This window comes from Belonocnema kinseyi, chromosome 8, assembly GCF_010883055.1.
Source record: "Belonocnema kinseyi isolate 2016_QV_RU_SX_M_011 chromosome 8, B_treatae_v1, whole genome shotgun sequence".
NCBI classification, from domain to species: Eukaryota; Metazoa; Arthropoda; class Insecta; order Hymenoptera; family Cynipidae; genus Belonocnema; species Belonocnema kinseyi.
The window spans coordinates 22090933-22110797 of NC_046664.1; the positions used below are offsets into that span (position 1 = coordinate 22090933).

At 29.1% G+C, this 19865-nt stretch overlaps 1 protein-coding gene across 5 annotated transcripts in view; it reads left to right on the forward strand.

The window, feature by feature from the left end:
- Positions 1-19865, forward strand: part of LOC117178769 (L-2-hydroxyglutarate dehydrogenase, mitochondrial) — a 36638-nt gene that overhangs the window by 5480 nt on the left and 11293 nt on the right. For all 5 annotated transcript variants that reach the window (XM_033370228.1, XM_033370229.1, XM_033370231.1 and 2 more), the window contains exons 3-7: positions 5031-5232; positions 11231-11443; positions 14769-14960; positions 16261-16532; positions 17451-17630. In XM_033370228.1, the coding sequence (XP_033226119.1) occupies positions 5031-5232; positions 11231-11443; positions 14769-14960; positions 16261-16532; positions 17451-17630 (1059 nt within the window). The remainder of the gene's footprint in view (positions 1-5030; positions 5233-11230; positions 11444-14768; positions 14961-16260; positions 16533-17450; positions 17631-19865) is intronic.

The window sequence follows — 19865 nt, forward strand, 5'->3', positions numbered from 1 at the left end:
GAGCGTTTTGAGCAAAATTTGGAATTTTGCAAAAATTGTTCATATGCAAAATCCAAAATTTTGCTCAAAACGCTTCGAAAAAATTCAGGCGTATTTCTTGGCAGATTACAAGAACTTTTTATTCTTGATGATTTTTCCGAAAAGCGGATCGTTTATTGTAAAAAAATTCATGAATGTTTTCACAAGAATTTTGCCATTAAGACACCATTTTGAAAATACTAAAACGAAAAATCGATCTTTGAACCATGGATTCTCAAAGTTTAGACATTTATTCCACCGGTTAGTGAGATTCCAGGTTAATTACAGACTCGAAAAGCTTTGGAAAATGTTTCACAAAAAAAAAATAGGCACGAAAAATCACTTTTTTGTTGTTTAAACTGCATTTTGGGATAATAAATAAATTTTCTGAAGAATTTCATTGGCACCGTCGGAAAGAGGAGATCTTAAGCAATAAAAATATATGTTTCTCAATTTTTTCTAGTGTCGTATAGTCTTAGTTATTGGCCGTTGAAAAGCAGTGTCCCGGTAGTGGCGTTTTGGCCGTTTAAGGGAAGGTACTTTTTCCCCCTAATTCCTAATTTACGAGAATTGCGTACTTATTTTCTTTTTAAATAATAAATTACATTTAATAAAGGTTGCCGCAGGTCAGGGAATGACAGAAAGTTAATTTTATTACTTTATTTAAATTTCAACAATTTTTTTAAAATCACTTTTTTTGTTTGAAATTCAAATTATTTTGTTGAAAATTATTGTTTGGGCTTGAAAATTCATCTATTTTGGTATCAATTGCATATTTTTTGGTTAAAAATAACAACTCTTTGTTTGATAATTAAACTTTTCACTGAAAAAATGAACTATTCTATGTTTGTTGAAAATTGATCTTTATTAGTTGAAAATTTATATATCTAGTTGAAAATTTCTCTTTTTCGACAAAAAATTAATCTTAGTTGAAAAAACCTTTTCTGCCATTCAAAACTTAATTATTTTGTTCAAAATTATTTTTTTTTACTTGAAAATTAATGTTTTAATTAAAAATTCAACTGTTCCGTGGTTGGTTGAAAATTCCTGTACTTTGTTAAAAATTCGTCTTTAATGGTAGAATAATAATCTTCTTGGTGACAGATTTATATTTTTCGTAGAAAATTAATTTCTTTAGTAAAAAATTTAACTATTAGGTTGAAAACTATTGTAAAAATTTATGAATTTTGTCGAAAATTGGTCTTTTTCTATAAATTTAGTCTTTTAGGTTAAAATTGGATTCTTTGGTTAATAATTCATAATTTTAGTTGGAGAACTTTTTCTTTTTGTTTAAAAATTACTGTTCTAAACTGAAAATTTAACTATCTAATTCTTGGTTCAAAATTTATCTTCTTCAGTTGAAATTTCAACTATTTTTTTCAAAATTCATTTAAAAATTAAAATATTAGATTGACAATTCATGCGTTTTGTTGAAATTTAAACTTTTTTGTCTTTTTAGTTGAAAAATTAATTTTTTTAAATCAATTTATTTTCTTTTTAATTTTTATTTTGTTGCGTGTTTTGTATTTTTCAGTAGATATGTCTAATTATTTAAAACCTTTTTTTTGTCGAAAATTCATTTCTTTAGTAGAAAATTGAACTATTTTCTTAAAATTTTGTTTCTTTTTTTGGTTGAAATTTTGCGTTTTAATTTAATTTAATTATTCTACTTTTGGTTTAAAAATCTATATTTTTAGCGAGAAATTCAAGTATTTGGTTGAAAAATTTGTCTTTTTTTTGTAGAAAATTAATATTTTGGATTGAAAATTGAACTATTTGGTTAAATATTTATTTTTCTGGTTAAAGATGCATTATTTTAATTAGAAATTTACTTCTTAAACTGAAAATTTGACTATTCTCTTTTTTGTGGAAAACTTATCTTTATTATAGAAATTTAATCTTCTTGATTTAAAATTTAATTATCACCCAGAAAATGTATTTTATTTGATAAAAACTTAATTATTTTCCAAAAAATTTAAACACTCAATTTTTGGTTAAACATTCATTTCTTTCGTTGAAAATTTAATTTTTTTTTAATTCATTTTTTTAAAGAAAAGTAATCTTATAGGTGAAACTTCTTTTTTTTGTTGAAAATTTATTTCTTTGGCCATAATGTAATTTTGTTAAAAATTCGTTTTTTTGGCCACAAACTTTTTTTCATACTAAAAATTCAACCCTTCTAGTTTTAGTTAAAAATGTATCCTTTTTAGTTGAAAATGTATCTTTTTCAGTTAAAAATTATGTGTTTTGTTAAATAAATTTTCTGTTGTTGTAGAAAATGAATATATTTGGTTATAAATTGAACTATTGGGCTAAAAATTCAACTTTGTGGCTAAAAATGCATTTCTTTTGTTTCGAGATTCAATATTTCAAATTAAAAATTTACTTCTTAAACTGAACATTTGACTATTCCCTTTTTTTTGTAGAAAACTGATCTTTTTCATAGAAATTTAATCTTCTTGATTTAAATTTTAATTATCACCCAGAAAATGTATTATATTTGTTGAAAACTTAATTATTTTCCTGAAAATTTAAGCATTCAATTTTTGGTTAAAAATTAATTTCTTTGGTTGAAAATTTTACTTTTTTTTTAAATTCATTTTTTGTTTTCTTTTTTCAAAGAAAAGTAATCTTATAGTTGAAAGTTCTTTTTTTTTAATTCATTTCTTTCGTCATGATGTAACTATTTTGTTAAAAATTAGTTTTTTTGTCACAAACTTTTGTTTTGTACTAAAAATTCAACCATTCTAGTTTTAGTTAAAAATTTATCTTTTTTAGTTGAAAATGTGTCTTTTTTAGTTAAAAATTGTGTCTTTTGCTAAATAAATTTTCTGTTGTAGTAGAAAATGAATATATTTTATTATAAAGTTAACTATTGGGCTAAAAATTTAACTATCTGGCTAAAAGTGCATTTTGTTTTTGTTTCGAATTTCATGATTTCAGTTAAAAATTCACTTTTTCATCTGAAAATTTAACTATTCCATTTTTAATGGAAAACTTATCTTTTTTATAGAAATTTAATCTTTTTGGTTGAAAATTTAACTATCCCCTACAAAATTTATTTTATTTGGTCGAAATCTAATTTTTTTACTAAAAATTTAACCAATCTATTTTTGATCAAAAATTCATTTCTTTGATTGAAAATTTAACTTTTTTACATTAAAATGCATGTGTTTTGTTAAATAAATTTTCTCTTGTGGTAGAAAATGAATATTTTTGTTTATATTTTTAATTATTCGGCTAAAAATTGAACCTTGGGGCTAAAAATGCATTTTTTGTTTGTTTAAAAACTCATTATTTCACTTAGAAATTCACTCTTTTTTGTTCGCAAATTTATATTTTTTAATAGAAATTGAATCTTTTTGGTTAAAAATTCATCTGTTTGGATAAAGATTAACCTATGCTTTAAAGGTTAATTATTACGTTGAATAATTTTTTTTAGTTAAAAATTTATGTATTCTGTTGAAATTTTTTTTTTTCTGGTAGAAAATTAATGTTTTGGTTAAAAAATTGAACTATTTCGTTGAAAATTGAACTATTCCATTGAAAATATATTTTATTTTGTTGAAACTTAATTTTTTAAATAAAAATTTAACCAATCTACTTTTGTTTAAAAATTAATTTCTTTAGTTGAAAATTTAACTTTTTTAAATTCGTTTTTTTGGCAGCAAAGTAATTTTATAGTTTAAAGTTCTTCTTTTTGGTTGAAAATCCATTTGTTTGGTCAAAAATGTGACCATTATGCTAAAAATTTCTTTTTTTGTCACAAATGTGTTTTATACTGAAAATTGAACTATTCTAGATTTAGTTTAAAATTTATCTTTTTTAGTTAAAAATTTATGTGTTTTTTTTAAGAAGTTTTTTTGTTGTAGAAAATGAATATTTTTGCTTATAAATTTAATTATTGGGCTGAAAATTGCACGATGTGGCTAAAAATGCATTTTTTGTTTCGAAATTCATTATTTAAGTTAAAAATTCACTTTTTTAGCTGAAAGTTTGACAATCCATTTATTGTTCGAAAATTTGTGTTTTTTAATAGAACTTTAATCTTCTTGGTTAAAAATTCATCTATTTGGTTAAAGATTAATCTATTTCATTTAAAAGTTAATTATTATTTTAAATTATTTTCTTAAGTTGAAAATTCATGTATTTTGTTGAAAATTTGTCTTTTCTGGTAAAAGATTTATTTATTTATTTGGTTAAAAATACAACTATTTCGCTGAATATTTAACTATTCCGTTACAAACTTATTTATTTTCTTTTTAAATTTAATTCTTTCACTGCAAATGTAATCATTCTATTCTTGGTTGAAAATTCATTTCTTTGAAAAAAATGTAATCTGACAGTTGAAAGTTATTCTTTTTGGTTGAAAATCCACTTCATTGGCCAAAAGTGTAATTATTTTGTTAGAATTTTTTTTTGCAAAATTTTATTTTTCGTACTAAAAAATCCAAATATTATATTTTTTAGTTGAAAGTTTATCTGTTTTAATTGAAAATTTATGTGTTTTGTTAAATAAATTTTTTTTTTGGTAGAAAATTAATATTTTTGGTTATAAATTTAACTATTGGGCTAAAAATTTAACTACGTGGCTAAAAATGAAATTTTTTGTTTTGAAACTCATTATTTAAGTTAAAAATTAACTGTTTTAGCGGAAAATTTGGCTATCTATTTTTTGTTCTCAAATTTATATTTTTTAATCGAAATTTAATCCTCCTGGGTTAAAAATTTATCTGTTTGGTTAAAGATTAATCAACTTCCTTTAAAAGTCAATTATTACTTTTACATTTTTTTTTGTCAAAGATTCATCTATTTGATTAAAAATTCAACTATTTCGTTGAAAATTTAACTATTCCGTTGAAAATTTATTTTTTGTTGTTCAAATTAAATTTTCTTACTGAAAATTTAACTATTCTGTTTTTCTTAGGCGAATTAATTTTAATTTTAATACTTTTAGGCTTTAAAAGCTGCTGGACTAAAAAATAAAAAAAAAATTTTTTAAATATTTTTAGCACGGGTCCATGTGCGGTTTACGATTTGGTGGTTGTTGGTGGGGGAATTGTTGGGTGTGCGACTGCAAGGGAAATGCTAGTGAGGCATCCAAATTTGAAAATCGCTATTGTGGAAAAAGAAAAAGATGTTGCGATGCACCAAACTGGTCACAATAGTGGAGTTGTTCACGCTGGAATATATTATGTGCCTGGAAGCATGAAGGTAATCTAAAAAAAAATTATTTTTATAATTAACATTAAAAAAAAATTGTGACCCAACTAAATAAATAAATAATAACTAAATCATCAACGGCTATCACAGTGATTTAGCAGTTGAATTGTGGAGAAAAATAAGAGTATTTTTTTCAAAAAAAAGGGCAAATTATGAAAAAAAAGTTTTATTAAACTAATGAAACACGCGCGCTACGTGGGTGATTATTTTATTGTCTCAACGAAATTTTTAAATAAAATGTGAAATTACTATTAATAGATTTTTTTTATTTCAAAGTATAAAAATATACTGAAGTAACCTAGATTTGTTTTAAATTGTTTAATTTTAAATTATTAAATTCCCAAAAATATTTCAATTCTCGAAATTTAGAACTGCTGAACATAGTTAATTGATTATTAATTTATGAGAGATTAATAGAATTATGAATTTAGCAAACAAATTGATTTATCAATTATTAATAATTTATTTTTTATTTTCGGCTATTTTACATTTCTCCAAACTTACATTTCAACAATAAAAATATTTATGGGAATTTAATTATTTATTTATTTTATAATCCGGCAATTTTTTGTTGTTGCTAATTTATGATTTGGTACTCATTTTTTCGTTATTTTGTGTTAGTCCCGGATATTTAAAGATTTTTAAATATGGTGATGAAGAACTAATTTTTTTATACTGTTTTAAAATATAATGCTGCTGTATAATAAATAAAATTACTAAATCTATTTATGACAAAGAAGGAATTTGATAAATCCTAAAATATTGTTTTCTATTATAATGAAGTTTCGAACTTTTAAATGTAATTTTTTAAAATCAATTACTCTTTTTAACGGAAATCAAGAAATATTTGATAAATTTGCGAAAATGTTTCCGCGCTTTCAAATATTTTTCATCTCTTTAAAACGTCTCAAATTCCTGACAATATTTTGAAGTGACACGAATTTTTCTCAAAATTTTCAAATATTCCAAATTTAAAAAAACTACAATGCAATCTTCTCAATTTTCCCAGCAATTGAAAAAAATGTGTTTATTATCTTGCAAACTTTCGAGATTATTTTCAATTCTACTAAATATTTCTTGAAATTACCCGATTTTTGCTCAATTTTATTTTGCAATCTTACAAAATTAAAACAATTTGCTTGAAAGTTTTCTAAACAATTTTTAGAAATTTTAGGAAATCGTTTGTTAGTTTAAAACCCTTTTTCAATTTTCTCTTGAGGTTCATTTTTCAAAATAAAAAATTATTTAATATTTTCACACGAATGTAACGAAAATTGTTTTTTTTTGTTGTTTTTTTTAGTCTTGTCAGATATTCCAAACCTTCTAACTTATGAAAATTATTCAAATTTTTTCTGCAGTTTTTATTTATTCTCAAAAATTTCAAAAATAGCCTTGAAATCGTTCAGATTCTTCTTTGGCTATTTTTGAAATCTTCCCAAATTTTTAAAAATAATCTCTTCAAATTAATTTTTCAAATTAAAAAATTATTTAGATTTTTCCTAGCAGCCTGAAAAAATGTGTTTCATTTTCGTAAAACTTTACAAAATTCTTGAAAAATCTTCACAAGTTTTAATTATTTTTAATCGTTTTAAAACTTCTGAATATCTCTTAAAATTACTCAAATTTGTTCTAAAATGATGAAATATGTCAAAATTGTCCAATTTTTCTTTAGAATCTTTCAAAAACTTTTTAAAAATTTTAGGAAATAATTTTAAATGTTTTGCGATCTTTTTTCGATTTTCTATTAAAATTCCTTACAAACCAATCAGAGTAAATTCAAATTTTAATTTTTTTAACTACGAAATTCTTTTAAATATAAAATAAAACCAAATTTGGACACCACGCTCTTTATATCTTGAATAATTAGTTCTACTGTTTCCTACCCCATCATTTCCCCTCACTTCCCCTATTCCTCCTCTCCTTATTTTCCTCACTTTTCCTCCTCTAATTTTCCCCTTTCTCAGCCTTCACTTCCTCTACTACCCATCCCCTTATCGACCCTTACATCCTCTACTCACCCTCCTCTTATTCCTATAACTTTCTCTTTTTCCTACCCTAATTTCCCTGAATAACCCCTCCTCTAATTTTCCTTCACTTCCCCTTATTTTAACTACGTCCCCACCTGTATTTCTTCTACACTCAATTCTCCTGCTCCTCCAACCTTCAGTTTTTCTACTCTCCCTCTCCTATTTCCTCACAACCACTACTTTGACTTCCCTAATTTTTCTTCACTTTTCCTCTTCTGATTTCTCCTCATTTTAGCTACTTCCTTCCCTCTCACTTCCCCTAACTCCATTCTCCTACTTGCTCTATTATCACTCACCTCATTTACCTTAACTTTCCCTACATCCCCTTCCCTCACTTCCATTTATTTCCTCTACTTATCCTCTGCTTATTATCATCAGTTCCACTACTTTCCTTCTCAGACTCTCACTTCCCCTCTCCCACTCACAATCATTAACAATAATTTCTCCTATTTCCAATCCCTTCACCTTTTTTACCCTTCCCATTATTTCCTTTACTTTTACTTCTTTCCCTTCCCTAATTTCTCCCATTTTAATTACTCCCCATCCACTCGGTTCCCTATACTTCCTCTAGTCCCTCTTTCCTTATTTTCCTCACATTCACTATTTTAATTCCCTTAATTTTCCTTCGCTTTTCCTCTTATGAATTATCCTCATTTTAAGTACTTTCTCCCTCTTTATTGTCCCTCATCTCTATTCCCCTACTTCCTCTACTTTCGCTTGCCTCATTTACCTTAACTTTACCTACTTCCCCTTCCCACACTTTCATTTATTTCTTCTACTTATTCTCTGATTATACTTATCAGTTTCACTACTTCCTTTACCAAGTCATCAGTTCCCCTTTCCAACTCACACTTAATAATCATTTCTTCTATTGCCCATCTCCTTACTTCCTGTTCCCATGAATTTAAGAACTTTTTTTCACACCCTAACAAAATTCAGTTTACCTAAATCATTTGTAATTCTTGAAAAATCAATTAATTAATATTAATTAATTCTTAATGAATTATTAAAAAGCTTCTAACTTTTTTATTCGGGGTCTTTAGGTATTCTTTGAATTCACTTTCATAACCTGATTTTCACACTGCAGCGATAAACATCGGCATAATTAATGGAAATGATTCGATAAAAAAAAACATAAAAATACCATTAGAAAAATTGACTGTATCATTTTAAAAATAATTATATAATAAACCGTCTTGTTGATACATTTTTAAGAGTTTGTAACGGCTCTACATGACAAAAGACATACAGGGTGTCCAAAAAGTCCTGGGAGAGCCAAATAAATCCTCAGGTACAATTTTTTGAAGAATGTTGAGGTAATTCTCGAAGTAACTTCCAACGAGGAATCCAGTGATGACCTTAGTCTTCACCTTGACCATGACCTTCATGGTTATTTCAAGGTAACCATTGTTTTTTAAATTGAAGGGCCCATTTTTGACATTGACAATCAAAAGAGCGGAAAGTTTTACGTTAAAAATTGTAGTTAGGTTATAGGTAAGGTGTGACCTTGATGGACGTATCCAGGTCATTCAAACTTTAATATGGCCTGAACATTTTTTCGCAAGCTAGCTGGTGAAAATCATCCTCTTATCCTACTTACTTAAATAATTTACAGTAAATAGTGACCATCGAGTGACCTTGACCATGACTGTCAAGGTTATAGCAAGGTCGCTCTTTGTTTTTTAATTGAAACGAATCTATTGACAGCAGAAATCGAAAGATGGGAAAACTTTACATTAAAAAGTGTAGTCAGGTTATAGTTAAGGTTTGACCTTGATGGACATATCAAGGTCATTCAAAATTCAATATGGTCTGAATAATTTTTCACAACCTAGCTTGTGAAAATCATCCTACCCTACTTACTTACTTAAACAATGTGCATTAGATAGTGATCATCGAGTGACATGGACCATGACCATCAAGGTCATATCAAGGTCATCCTTGGTTTATTAATTGATACGACTGTTTGACATCGGAAATCGAAAGAACGGAATATTTTACATTAAAAAGTGTAGTGAGGTCATAGGTCAGTTGTTTTTGTCAGAGGTCATCAAGGTCGCACCTTACTTATGACCTGGCTACACTTTTTAACGTAAAATTTTCCGCTCTTTCGATTGCCAATGTCAAAAATGTGGCATTACATTAAAAAACAAAGGTGACCTTGAAATAACCACGAAGGTCATGGACAAGGTCAAAACTAAGTTCACTACTGGATTCCTCGTTGAAAGTTACTTCAGGAATGACCTCAAGCTTCTCCAAAAAATTGTACCTAAGGATTTATTTGTCTGTCCCGAGACTTTTTGGACACCGTGTATGACAGTAAAAAAAAACTAGAACAAAGTTACTACTAGCGCCGCCGCATGGCCATTTTCAACACATGGCCCATTTTCAACTCTCGGTGAAAGATGGTTTTTTTTTGAAATTATTAGTAATATTTCTAAATGATTCTAATTGTTGTTTTAATTGTATTTATTCTGATTTGGAAATTCCTAAATACAATAACAACACCTAAAGTTGTCCAGATTTCTAAGTTTTATTTTTGAAGTCAAATGGTTTTGCTAAAAATAACAAATTTCCAGTGAAGAATTTTAATATACTCTATTAAATTTCAAATTTTTAAAATATTGTTTGCAATTTATACTAATTTCTAGTGAAAAATACGAGGATAACCTGAAATTGTTCGAAAACATGTTTTCTTTTTAAACTACATGATTTTTTATGAGAAATACCGATTTCCGGTATAAAACGTCATCTGAATGATAATCTGAAGAAAAAAATCGGATGATTTTTTAAATTAAAAATATCAATTTTCTTCAAAAACAAAAATATGAACCAAAATTGTTGAAAAATTCGGAATGTTTAAATTATAATGATTTTTGTTTGAAAATTCGAATTTCTGACGATCAAAAGACTAACATAACCTAAAGTTGTTCAAAATTGTGAGTATAATTTTGGAAATCAAATGATTTGGTTAAAAATAACCTATTTCCGTTACAAAAAAAAAACGCGATCAGAACCAAAAATTTTACAAAACTGATGAATTTAATGACTGAATGATAATCTTAAGAATAATGATTTTCGAAAAAATCTTATGATTTTTTAAATTAGAAAAACGCCAATTATGGAAAATAATCAATTTCCAGTGAAAAACGTTAAAGAATCTTTAAATTGTTTACAAAATACAAATTATATTAAATCGCATGTGGTGGAAAACAGTAATATAACCTAAGTTGTGGATATTCTTTGCAATGTTCGAAATATATTTCTTCTTTTTTAATTAAAAATATCAATTTTCGATGAAAAACACTAACATAAAACAAAACTTTTAAAAGGTTCTCCTTTTTTTAATTATATGATGATTCTTAATTAAAACTGATGATTTTCGATGTAAAACAATAACTTAACCTAAAATTGTTCAAAAATTATAAATCTTCTTTGATATCTAATCATTTAAAGTTGTGTTTTCTAAATTTTATTGTTATATTCTCATACCAATTTTATACCAATCTTATACCAATGTTTGGTTTGAAACTATAAAGTAACCTAAAGTTTTTCAAAAATTATTAAAATTTTAAACCTAAATTTTGTTTGAAGAATCAATTTCTAGCATAAACGCCAAAACCCCGAAAAAAGTTGATTTGTAAAATTTACAAATAAGGCGTCAATTTGATTCAAATTTAATTTACAAAACCTCATTCTATTCCTTGAAAGGTTCGTCATTTTTATTTAGATTGCAATTTAAAATAATGGGGAAAATCAAAATCTGAAATATAGGTGTTGAAGGGATTTGTAGAAAAAAGGGCAAAAAATAATAGAGAATTTACTGTGATCCCTGCATCAATAAAATTATTCCTAAATTTCGCCATAATAAATAAATTAAAATAAAATTGAGAAAAGGTAAGTAATTAGTGATCAGCATTGTTTACGGCTAACTCTATTAATTTCCCAGAAATTGATTATAGGCAAAACTTTGCGTGGAAGGGATGAAACTTTCCTACGACTATTTTTGCAAGAACGACATACCTCATAAAAAAGTAGGAAAATTTATAGTTGCCAAAAACCAGAGTGAAATAACAGGTCTGCATGAACTTTATGAAAGAGCATCAAAAAACAAAGTCCCTGATCTGGAACTTGTCGAAAAGGACTGTATGCAAAACTACGAGCCAAAAGTCAAGGTAAGAACTCAAGAATTTATCCAATTATACATGTACTTTGAAAAAAAGTTTATATTCAAATTAAAGAAATTAAATTCAGAGTAAATCCAAATTTTTCTTAACTACGAAATTCTTTTGAATATAAAATGAAATAAAATTTGGACATCACACACTTTAAATGATTAATAATTAATTCTACTGTTTCCCCTCCCATCACTTCCCTTCACTTCCCCTACTCCTCCTCCCTTTATTTCTCCCTCTAATTTCCCCAACACCCCTTCATCTATTTCGCCCTCACTTTCCCTCCTCTCAATTCCCCTAGTTTCCCTCACCTTATTTATCCTCAATTTCTCTACCCTCCCACCTATTATTTCCTCCACATCCTCCCTCCTTATTCTCTTCACTTCCTGTACCACCCCTTTCCCAGCCTTCACTTTCTCTCCCATGCTCACCCTCATTTACAATCATTTTTCCTATTATCCCTCCCCTCATCTCTCCTTGCATCCTCTGTTCATCCTCCCCTTATTTCCCTAACTTTCTCTACTTTTTCTACTCTAATTTTGCCTCACTTCCCCTCATTTTAACAACTTTCCCTCTCCTTGTGGTCCCTTTTCTCTTATTTGCCTCACTTCCACTACTTTGACTCCCCTAATTTTCCTTCACTTTTCCTCTTATTATTTCTGCTCGTTTTATCTACTTCCTCCCCCTTAATTTCCCCGTAACTACATTCTCCTACTTCCTGTACTTTCCCTCGCCTTATTCACCTTAGCTTTCCCTACTTCCCATTCCCTCACTTCCATTTATTTCTCTATTCATTCTCTGCTTATTATCATCATTCCACTACTTCCCTTCTCAAGCCCTCACTTCCCCTCCTCTACTCACAATCATTAGTCATAATTTCTCCTATTCCTATTCTTTCTGTACGCTACGCATTATTTCTTTAATTTTTACTTTTTTCCCTCCCCTAATTTCTCTAATTTTAACTACTTCCCCTCCTCTCTGTTCCCCATACTTCCTCTATTCCCTTTTTCCTCACATCCAATACTTCGACTCTCCTAATTTTCCTTCACTTCTTCTCTTATGATTTCTCCTCATTTAAAGTACTTTCTCCCCCTTTTTTCCCTTACCTCCATTCTCCTACTTTTTTTACTTTTGCTCGCCTCATTTCCCCTGACTTTCATTACTCTCCTCGCTAGATTTTATCTAGTTGTCCTTTTCTTATATTTCAACACTTAACCTACTGCTCCTCCACTTACTTCCCCTAATTATCCATCTTGTATTTCCTCTGACTTTTCCCTCCTTGAGAAAACTACTGCCGACAGACAGATGGCCACCCAAGCGAAACTATAAGGGTTTTTGGTTGAGGCTACGAAACTCTAAAACCAAGATGAAGAAATAGTAAAGTGAAAGAAAGCAACCTTTAAAACCCCTTCTTTCTTCTTTCTCTGGTCTTTTTTATTTATTTTTTAAATCACAATCAATAAACATTAACAAAAAATCTACCAACGTGTAGGTGTTAATTCAACACCCTTTTCACGGCATCAAAAACATGCAATATAAAAAAAAAAGACGACAGAAAACAAGAAGGAAGAGAATTTAGAGGTAGCCTTCTTTTTCTTTGCTTTTTTTAGGATTTCCTAACCCCCGATGGAAAACTTTACGGTTTCCGTCTATTCGTCAGTCTGCCGAACTTTTTTTCCAAAGATAGGAAGTGAGGGGAAATTATGAGAGTGGAAATGTGGGAAGTCTGGGAAGTCTGGGGAAACGAAGGTAGGTAAAGTAGGAATAAAGAAAGGCAGGGAAAGTGAGGGGAAATGTTGGGAGGGGTAGTAGGGTAAATGAGGGGCGTGAAAGTAAGGGAAATGGGATAAATAATGCGAGTTGAGGTAAGTAAAGTGAGATAAATGAGTGGGGAGAAAGTAATGAATATTATGAAAAAATGGGGAGGGGAAAGTGGTGGAAATAAGAGGGGAAGAAATATGGGAAATAAGGAAAGGATAGGGAAAATGAGAAAGTTAGTAAGTATGGGAAATGCGGGCAGAGGAAGGTAGGGGAAAGAAGTGTAAGTGAGGGGAAATGATTAGAAATAAGGGTGAGTAGGATCAAGGAAGTTCGAATCTGGGAAGCGAAGTAGGGGAAGGGAAGTAGCGATGTGATGTGAAAATGGGGGGAGGGAAGTGGCGCAAATGAGAGAATGGAAAATAGGGGAAATAATGGAAGAATAAGTAGTAATAAGTAAGAATAAAGTAAGAAGTAGCTAAAGGAATAGAAGTAGGAATGTAATGGGGAAATGGGGCGGAGGAGTGGCGCAAATGAGAGGGGAGAGAATAGGGGACATAATGGAAGGACAAGTAGCTAAAGTAGGGGAAATAAGGGTAGGGAAAATTAAAGACGATGAGTGTAAGTGAGCGTAAATGATTGTAAATAACGGTGGGTAAGAGCGGGGAAGTCAGGATCGGGGAAAGGAAGTAGGAGAAGGAAAGTAGGGGAAGGGAAGTAGGGATGTTATGGGAAAATAAGGGGAGAAGTGGCGCAAATTAGAGGGGGGATAGGGGAAATAATGGAAAGATAAGTGGCTGAAGTAGTTGCAATAAGGGTAGCGGAAGTCAGAGGAAAGGATTGTAAGTACAGGAAAATGGTTAGAAATAAGGAAGAGTAACAGCGGAGAAGTGAGGATCGGGGAAGGAAAGTAGGGGAAGGGAAGTAGGGAAAGTAAAGTAGATGAAGGGAATTAGGGAAAGTGAAGTAGGGATGTGATAGGAAAATGGAAAGAGTGGCGAAAATGAGAGGGGTTGAAATAGGGTAAATAATGAAAGGATAAGTGAATTAGGGGAAATGAGGGTGGGGAAGTTACAGGAAATGAGTGCAAGGAAGGGAAAATTATTAGAAATAAGGGCGAGCAGGAGCGGAGAAGCGCGGAACGTGGAAGGGAAGTAGGGGAAGAGAAGTAGGGGAAGTGAAGGAGGGATGTGATAGGGAAATTGGAGGGGAGTGACGAAAATGAGAGGGGATAAAATAGAGTGAATAATGAAAGAATAAGTAGGTGAAGTAGGGGAAATAAGTGCAAGTGAAGGAAAATTATTAGAAATAAGGGTGAGTAGGAGTGGAGATGTGAGGAACAAGGAAGGGAAGTAAGGGAAGTGGAGTGCCAGCAGGTAAATCGTCAAGAAGGGGAAGTAGAGAAGGAAGAAGTTTAAGAAGGGGAGTGCAAATGCTGACATGAACGGGGGTGAGTGGGAGAGAGTAAGGGAAGTAGGTATATCGATTTTTTCAAAGAATTTCATATTCAGAGAATTTTAGATTTTCTAAAATTAATTTTGAAATTTAAAAAGATATGTAATTCTAGGGCGAGAAGGCACTTTGGTCTCCATGGACTGGAATAGTAGATTGGGGACTTGTTTGTCGACACTTTGCTGACGAATTCAAAAAAATGGGTGGCGAGATCTTCCTTAATTACGAAGTCACCGGATTTGCAGAATGTGCCGAGTCGAAAGGTTCTTCTGAATACGTTCCAATTTCCATTAATTCAAAAACAAAGGTAAGAAAAATGTTTAATACAAAATTATAGATCTCTAAACATTGTCGATTATCTTTATGTTTTGAGCATTTGATTAGAATTGAAAATAAAGCCTGATATCAATAATCCTAAATGTAATAAATTGATCTGAAATCTCGATTTCAGTGTTCAACTGTTTTTTGAAAGTTTATATATTTTGTTGAAAATTCGACGTTTTTATGGAAAATTCTTCTTCCTCAATATTCGTGATGATTCCTCACGAAAACCTTAAAAGTTAATCAAAGTTTCACTTCCCTATGTGGCCGCACTACAACGCACTGTTTTTTTTTAATTAATTTTTTAGAATATTAAATTAACTGTTAAATTTTCGGTGAAAATCAACTTCTTTGTTGAAAATTCTACTCTTTTTTGGAGGATTGAACTATTTTGTTAAAAATTAGTCTTTTCTGTTGAGTTCAACTATTTTTTCATTAAAAATAACGATCTTTTTTGCTTCTTGAGAATTCTTTTTTTTAATTACAAATTCAACAACTTGGATGAAAGCGGAATTACTTCGTTCTAAATCCATCATTTTAGGCATTTATTTTAAAATTAATCTCTAGTTAAAAAATCGTCTGTTTTGTTGCAAATTAATTTTTTTTGCTAACAATTTAACTGTTTTATTCTTTGTTGAAAATTGAACTTTTTTTGTTGAAAATTGAACTTTTTTTATTGGAAATTCAACTTTTTTGTTGAAAATTCGACTTTTTATTTTCATTCAAAATTTAACTATTTGGTTGAAAGTGGAATTGCGCTGTTAAAATGCATTGTTTTTTTTTGTTGAAAATCAACATTTTTGTTCAAAATTTCGTTTTTTTTGTTTTGTTTGAAAATTAAGTTAATAGTAAAAATTCAACTGCTTTAACTTTTGTTGTAAATTGATCTTTTTTAGTTGAAAATTAACTTCTTATTGAAAAGTCGTGTAGTTTCTTGAAAATTCATCTTTTTTGGTAGAAAATTAATCTTCTTAGCGAAAAATTAATGTTTTTTCTACTGTATGTCTGAAAATTTAATTATATTTGGTTTAAAATGCCATATTTTTACTTCAAATGTAAAGAATTTAATGCGTTTTAAATTAAATTTAATATAGTACCCACACTAAATTTATTTAAAGGCAATTATTTTCATCTGTTCGTTAAAAATATCCAAATTGGCGGGGGGTGTCGACGCATAAAAGGTTTCTTAGTCCGCAATTTGAAACATTCTAGGCCCTGATCTCCTCGTTTTTAGAATTTAATTAGAACTGAAAATAAACTTGATTTACTAAATTAATTTCTTCCAGACTATACTGAGCAAATATGCTGTAACTTGTGCCGGTTTACATTCCGATCGCGTTGCCGTAATGACTGGTTGTGAATTGAGTCCTCGAATCATTCCATTTCGGGGAGAATATCTTATATTGAAGGATGAAAAAAAACATCTCGTCACAACGAATATATATCCAGTTCCAGATCCGAGATTTCCATTCCTAGGGGTTCATTTTACGCCTAGAATGAGTGGAGACATTTGGTTAGGTCCTAATGCTGTTCTAGCATTAGCTAGGGAAGGATATAGGTAATACAATAAGTCCTTTCAATATCCCTCTTGCCCATCCATTTCTTCCTTTACCACTGCCCCTCACCCACCGCACCACTACTTTTTGTCCCATTATCATCTTCCTTTACCACTGCGCCTCACCCACCGGGCCGTTATTTCGCACCCCCTCATCCACTTCCCCCTGAACCCACATACCTCCGTCCTCTCCTCGAGCTTCGTCCCTGCTCCACTCCCTCCCTCTTTCCTATTTTCTATTCTATATATTATCACATTCTCCATTCCCAAACGGCTCCTCCTTTTGCTTCCTCCCCGCTCCTCTCTTCCTCTCCCTCCTCTTTCATATCTGAACATGTCTTATCCTCTCTCTCTCTTATTCGCCCCTCACCTATATTTCTCTGCTTCCTCTCTCCTTCCCTACGTCACCATCCTCTGTTGCTGCTCGACCCTCTCCTACTCTTCTCTCTACTTCTTTATCCCTTCCTTTCTTCCATTCTATCCGATCATATCTTATCCCTCCCTTCCACTATTCCAAATCCTTCTCTTACTTCTCTACCTCTTACCTACTTCCTCACTCCTTTCTTACCTATTCTCCTTTCTTTCCTCTTCTTTCACATCTGAGCATATATGACCTCTTCTACATTACATCCCTCTCCCACTTATCCTCCCCTCACCTACATTCTCCTACTTTCTCTCCCTTTTTCTACATCCCCTTCTTACTCTTTCACACCGCCCCTCTCCTCCGCACTTCTCCTCCTCTACTTGCTCTCTACCAACTGTTGAAAAAATTAATTTTCTCTATCCTGCCCCACTCCTCATTTCTATTTCCCACATCTTTCTCTAGCCTTCCCCTCACCTATAAATGTAAGGGTTACCCTGGACTATGAAACCCTAAAAATTAGAAGAAATCAGATTAAATAAAAATAAAACTATTTTCAGCTGGAAGGATGTCAACATCAAAGACTGCATAGAATTATTTTCATCCCCAGGATTCTATAAATATATCTTTAGGAACCTAGGCCCGGGAATAAGGGAGATGATGAAATCAGTTTATTATCCTCTCGCTGTGAAAGAGGCACAACATTTTTTGCAAGAACTTTCAGTCAAAGATGTAAAAAGGTAGACATATTTGAATTTTTTTAAATATTTTTTTCCGCTTAAGTTTTTTCCCTCTGTTCTTTTTATTTATTGAAAGAGCAAAAATAGTATTTACAGAAATGGATATTTTTTGTATACAAAAAGAGGGTGCAATGCAGTGGAAAGGAGTTTAATTGTAAGTTGTTTGCAAATGGGATTTCGTTTTTTGATTATAGATCTTCGGAATTTTCAAAAGTTGAAAATTTTACGGTTCAAAATTTAATTTTTAATTTTGTTCAATTTGCAGCAGTAGAAAATTGAAAATGAAAAAATAAAGTTCATTTACAATAGTTGAAAACTGAATATTTAACCGTTAAACATTCAAGTGCTGAAAAACAAATATCCATTAATTTTCAAGAGATGAAAATTGAAGAAAATTAAATTAAATTCATGATTTTTTTCAATTTTCAGCAGTTTTATTTTCTTCAATTTTCAACAGTAAAAATTGAACAGTTGATAATTAAAGTGAATTAAAAATTGAAATTTTTACTTGAATTTTTAACAGTTTAACAGTAAACTTTTGAGAATAAACTAATGGAAATTAGACGGTTGCATATTTAGTTTTCTTCCATTTTCAGTCTTTTTAAAAGTTTTCAGCAGCTTAAATTTCAACTGTTTAGAATTTAATTTTTAATTTTTTCTGCAATTTAAAACAGTTAAAATCAAAATTTTTAATTAGATTTTTCACGCTTAAACATTCAACTGTTCAAACATTAATTTTCTTTAAATGTCAGCAGTGTATTTTTCTTAAATTTTACACAGTAAAAAATTGAATAGTCGATAATTAAAGAGAATAGAAAATGGAAATTCTTAATTGAATTTTAAACAGTTGAATAGCATATTTATGTATATATTTTCTTAAATTTCCTTCATTTTCCAACAACTGGATTTCCAACCGCTGTATTTTTTTAAATTTTCAGCAGTTCAATCTTCTTTAATTTGTTATAGTTGGAAATTAAAGTAAATTGAAATTTGAATTTTCTTCTCTTGAATTTTTTCATAGTTCAACAGTAGAATTTTTAACAACTTAAAATCCAAATGTTGAAAATACAGTCTGTAATTTTTTTCAATTTTCAATTACTGAAAGTTAAACAGTTAAAAATGAGAAAAAGTTGAATTTTTAATAGTTAGTAATTCAACTATTAGAAATTAAATTTTTAATTTTTTCAGTCTCCTTCAAATAACTTTATTTTTCAACAGTTGGTTTTCCAGCTATTGCATTTTTAACAGTGGAATTTTCAATTTTTTTTAGTTTTCAGCAGTTTTAATTTCAACGGTATAAATAAAAACGTTTTGCAACATATAACAGTTGCAAATTTCATTTTTTAATCGAATTATTAACATTTAACGTATTCAAATTTGACAAACAAATTTTATTCAATTTTCAGAAGCTCATATTTCTTAAATTTTCAACAGTTAAAAATTAAAGAGGATTAAAAATTCAATTTTAAAATCTTGAATTTCCTTAGTTTTTCAACATTAGACTTTTTAACAGCTTAACATTCAACTCTTTAAAAATTCAATGTATAATTTTCTTTCTTTTCTAATAGTTGAAAAGTTTAAAAATCAATTAGAAATTTTCTGCAACTTAAAATAATTAAAAATTAATTTTAAAATTTTAAACATTCAACTGTTGAAAACTAATGAGGATTAAAAATGGAATTTTCTACTCTCCAATTTATTTTATTTTTCAATAGTAGAATTTGTATCAGTTTAACATTCAAATTGTAATTTATATAAATATTGTAAATTTAACTTTTGAACATTCAATTTTGATTTTTTCTTAACACATTTTTAACAGTTTGATTTTCAGCAGATCAATTTTTTCAAGCGAGAATTTAAATTTTTTAAAGCAAGAATTTAAATTTCATCAGATTAAGATTCAATTTTCTTCAGTTTTTAGCAGTTAAATTTTCCTAAAATTTTAAAAATAGAAAATTAAAGAGAATTAAAAATTGATTTTTCAATTTTTTTTATTTTTGAATTTATAATTGAATTCCTAGCAGTATCAACATTCAACTGTTGAAAATTCATTTTTTAATTTTCTTCAATTTTCAGCAGTTAAAGTTTTTTCAATTTTACACAGTAAAAAATTGAATAGTCGATAATTAATGGAAATTCATCTTTTCTAGATTTAATTTTCTTCGTTTTTTAACAGTTTAAAAATCAATTAGAAATTTTCTGCAATTTAAAACAGTACAAAATTTAATTTTAAAC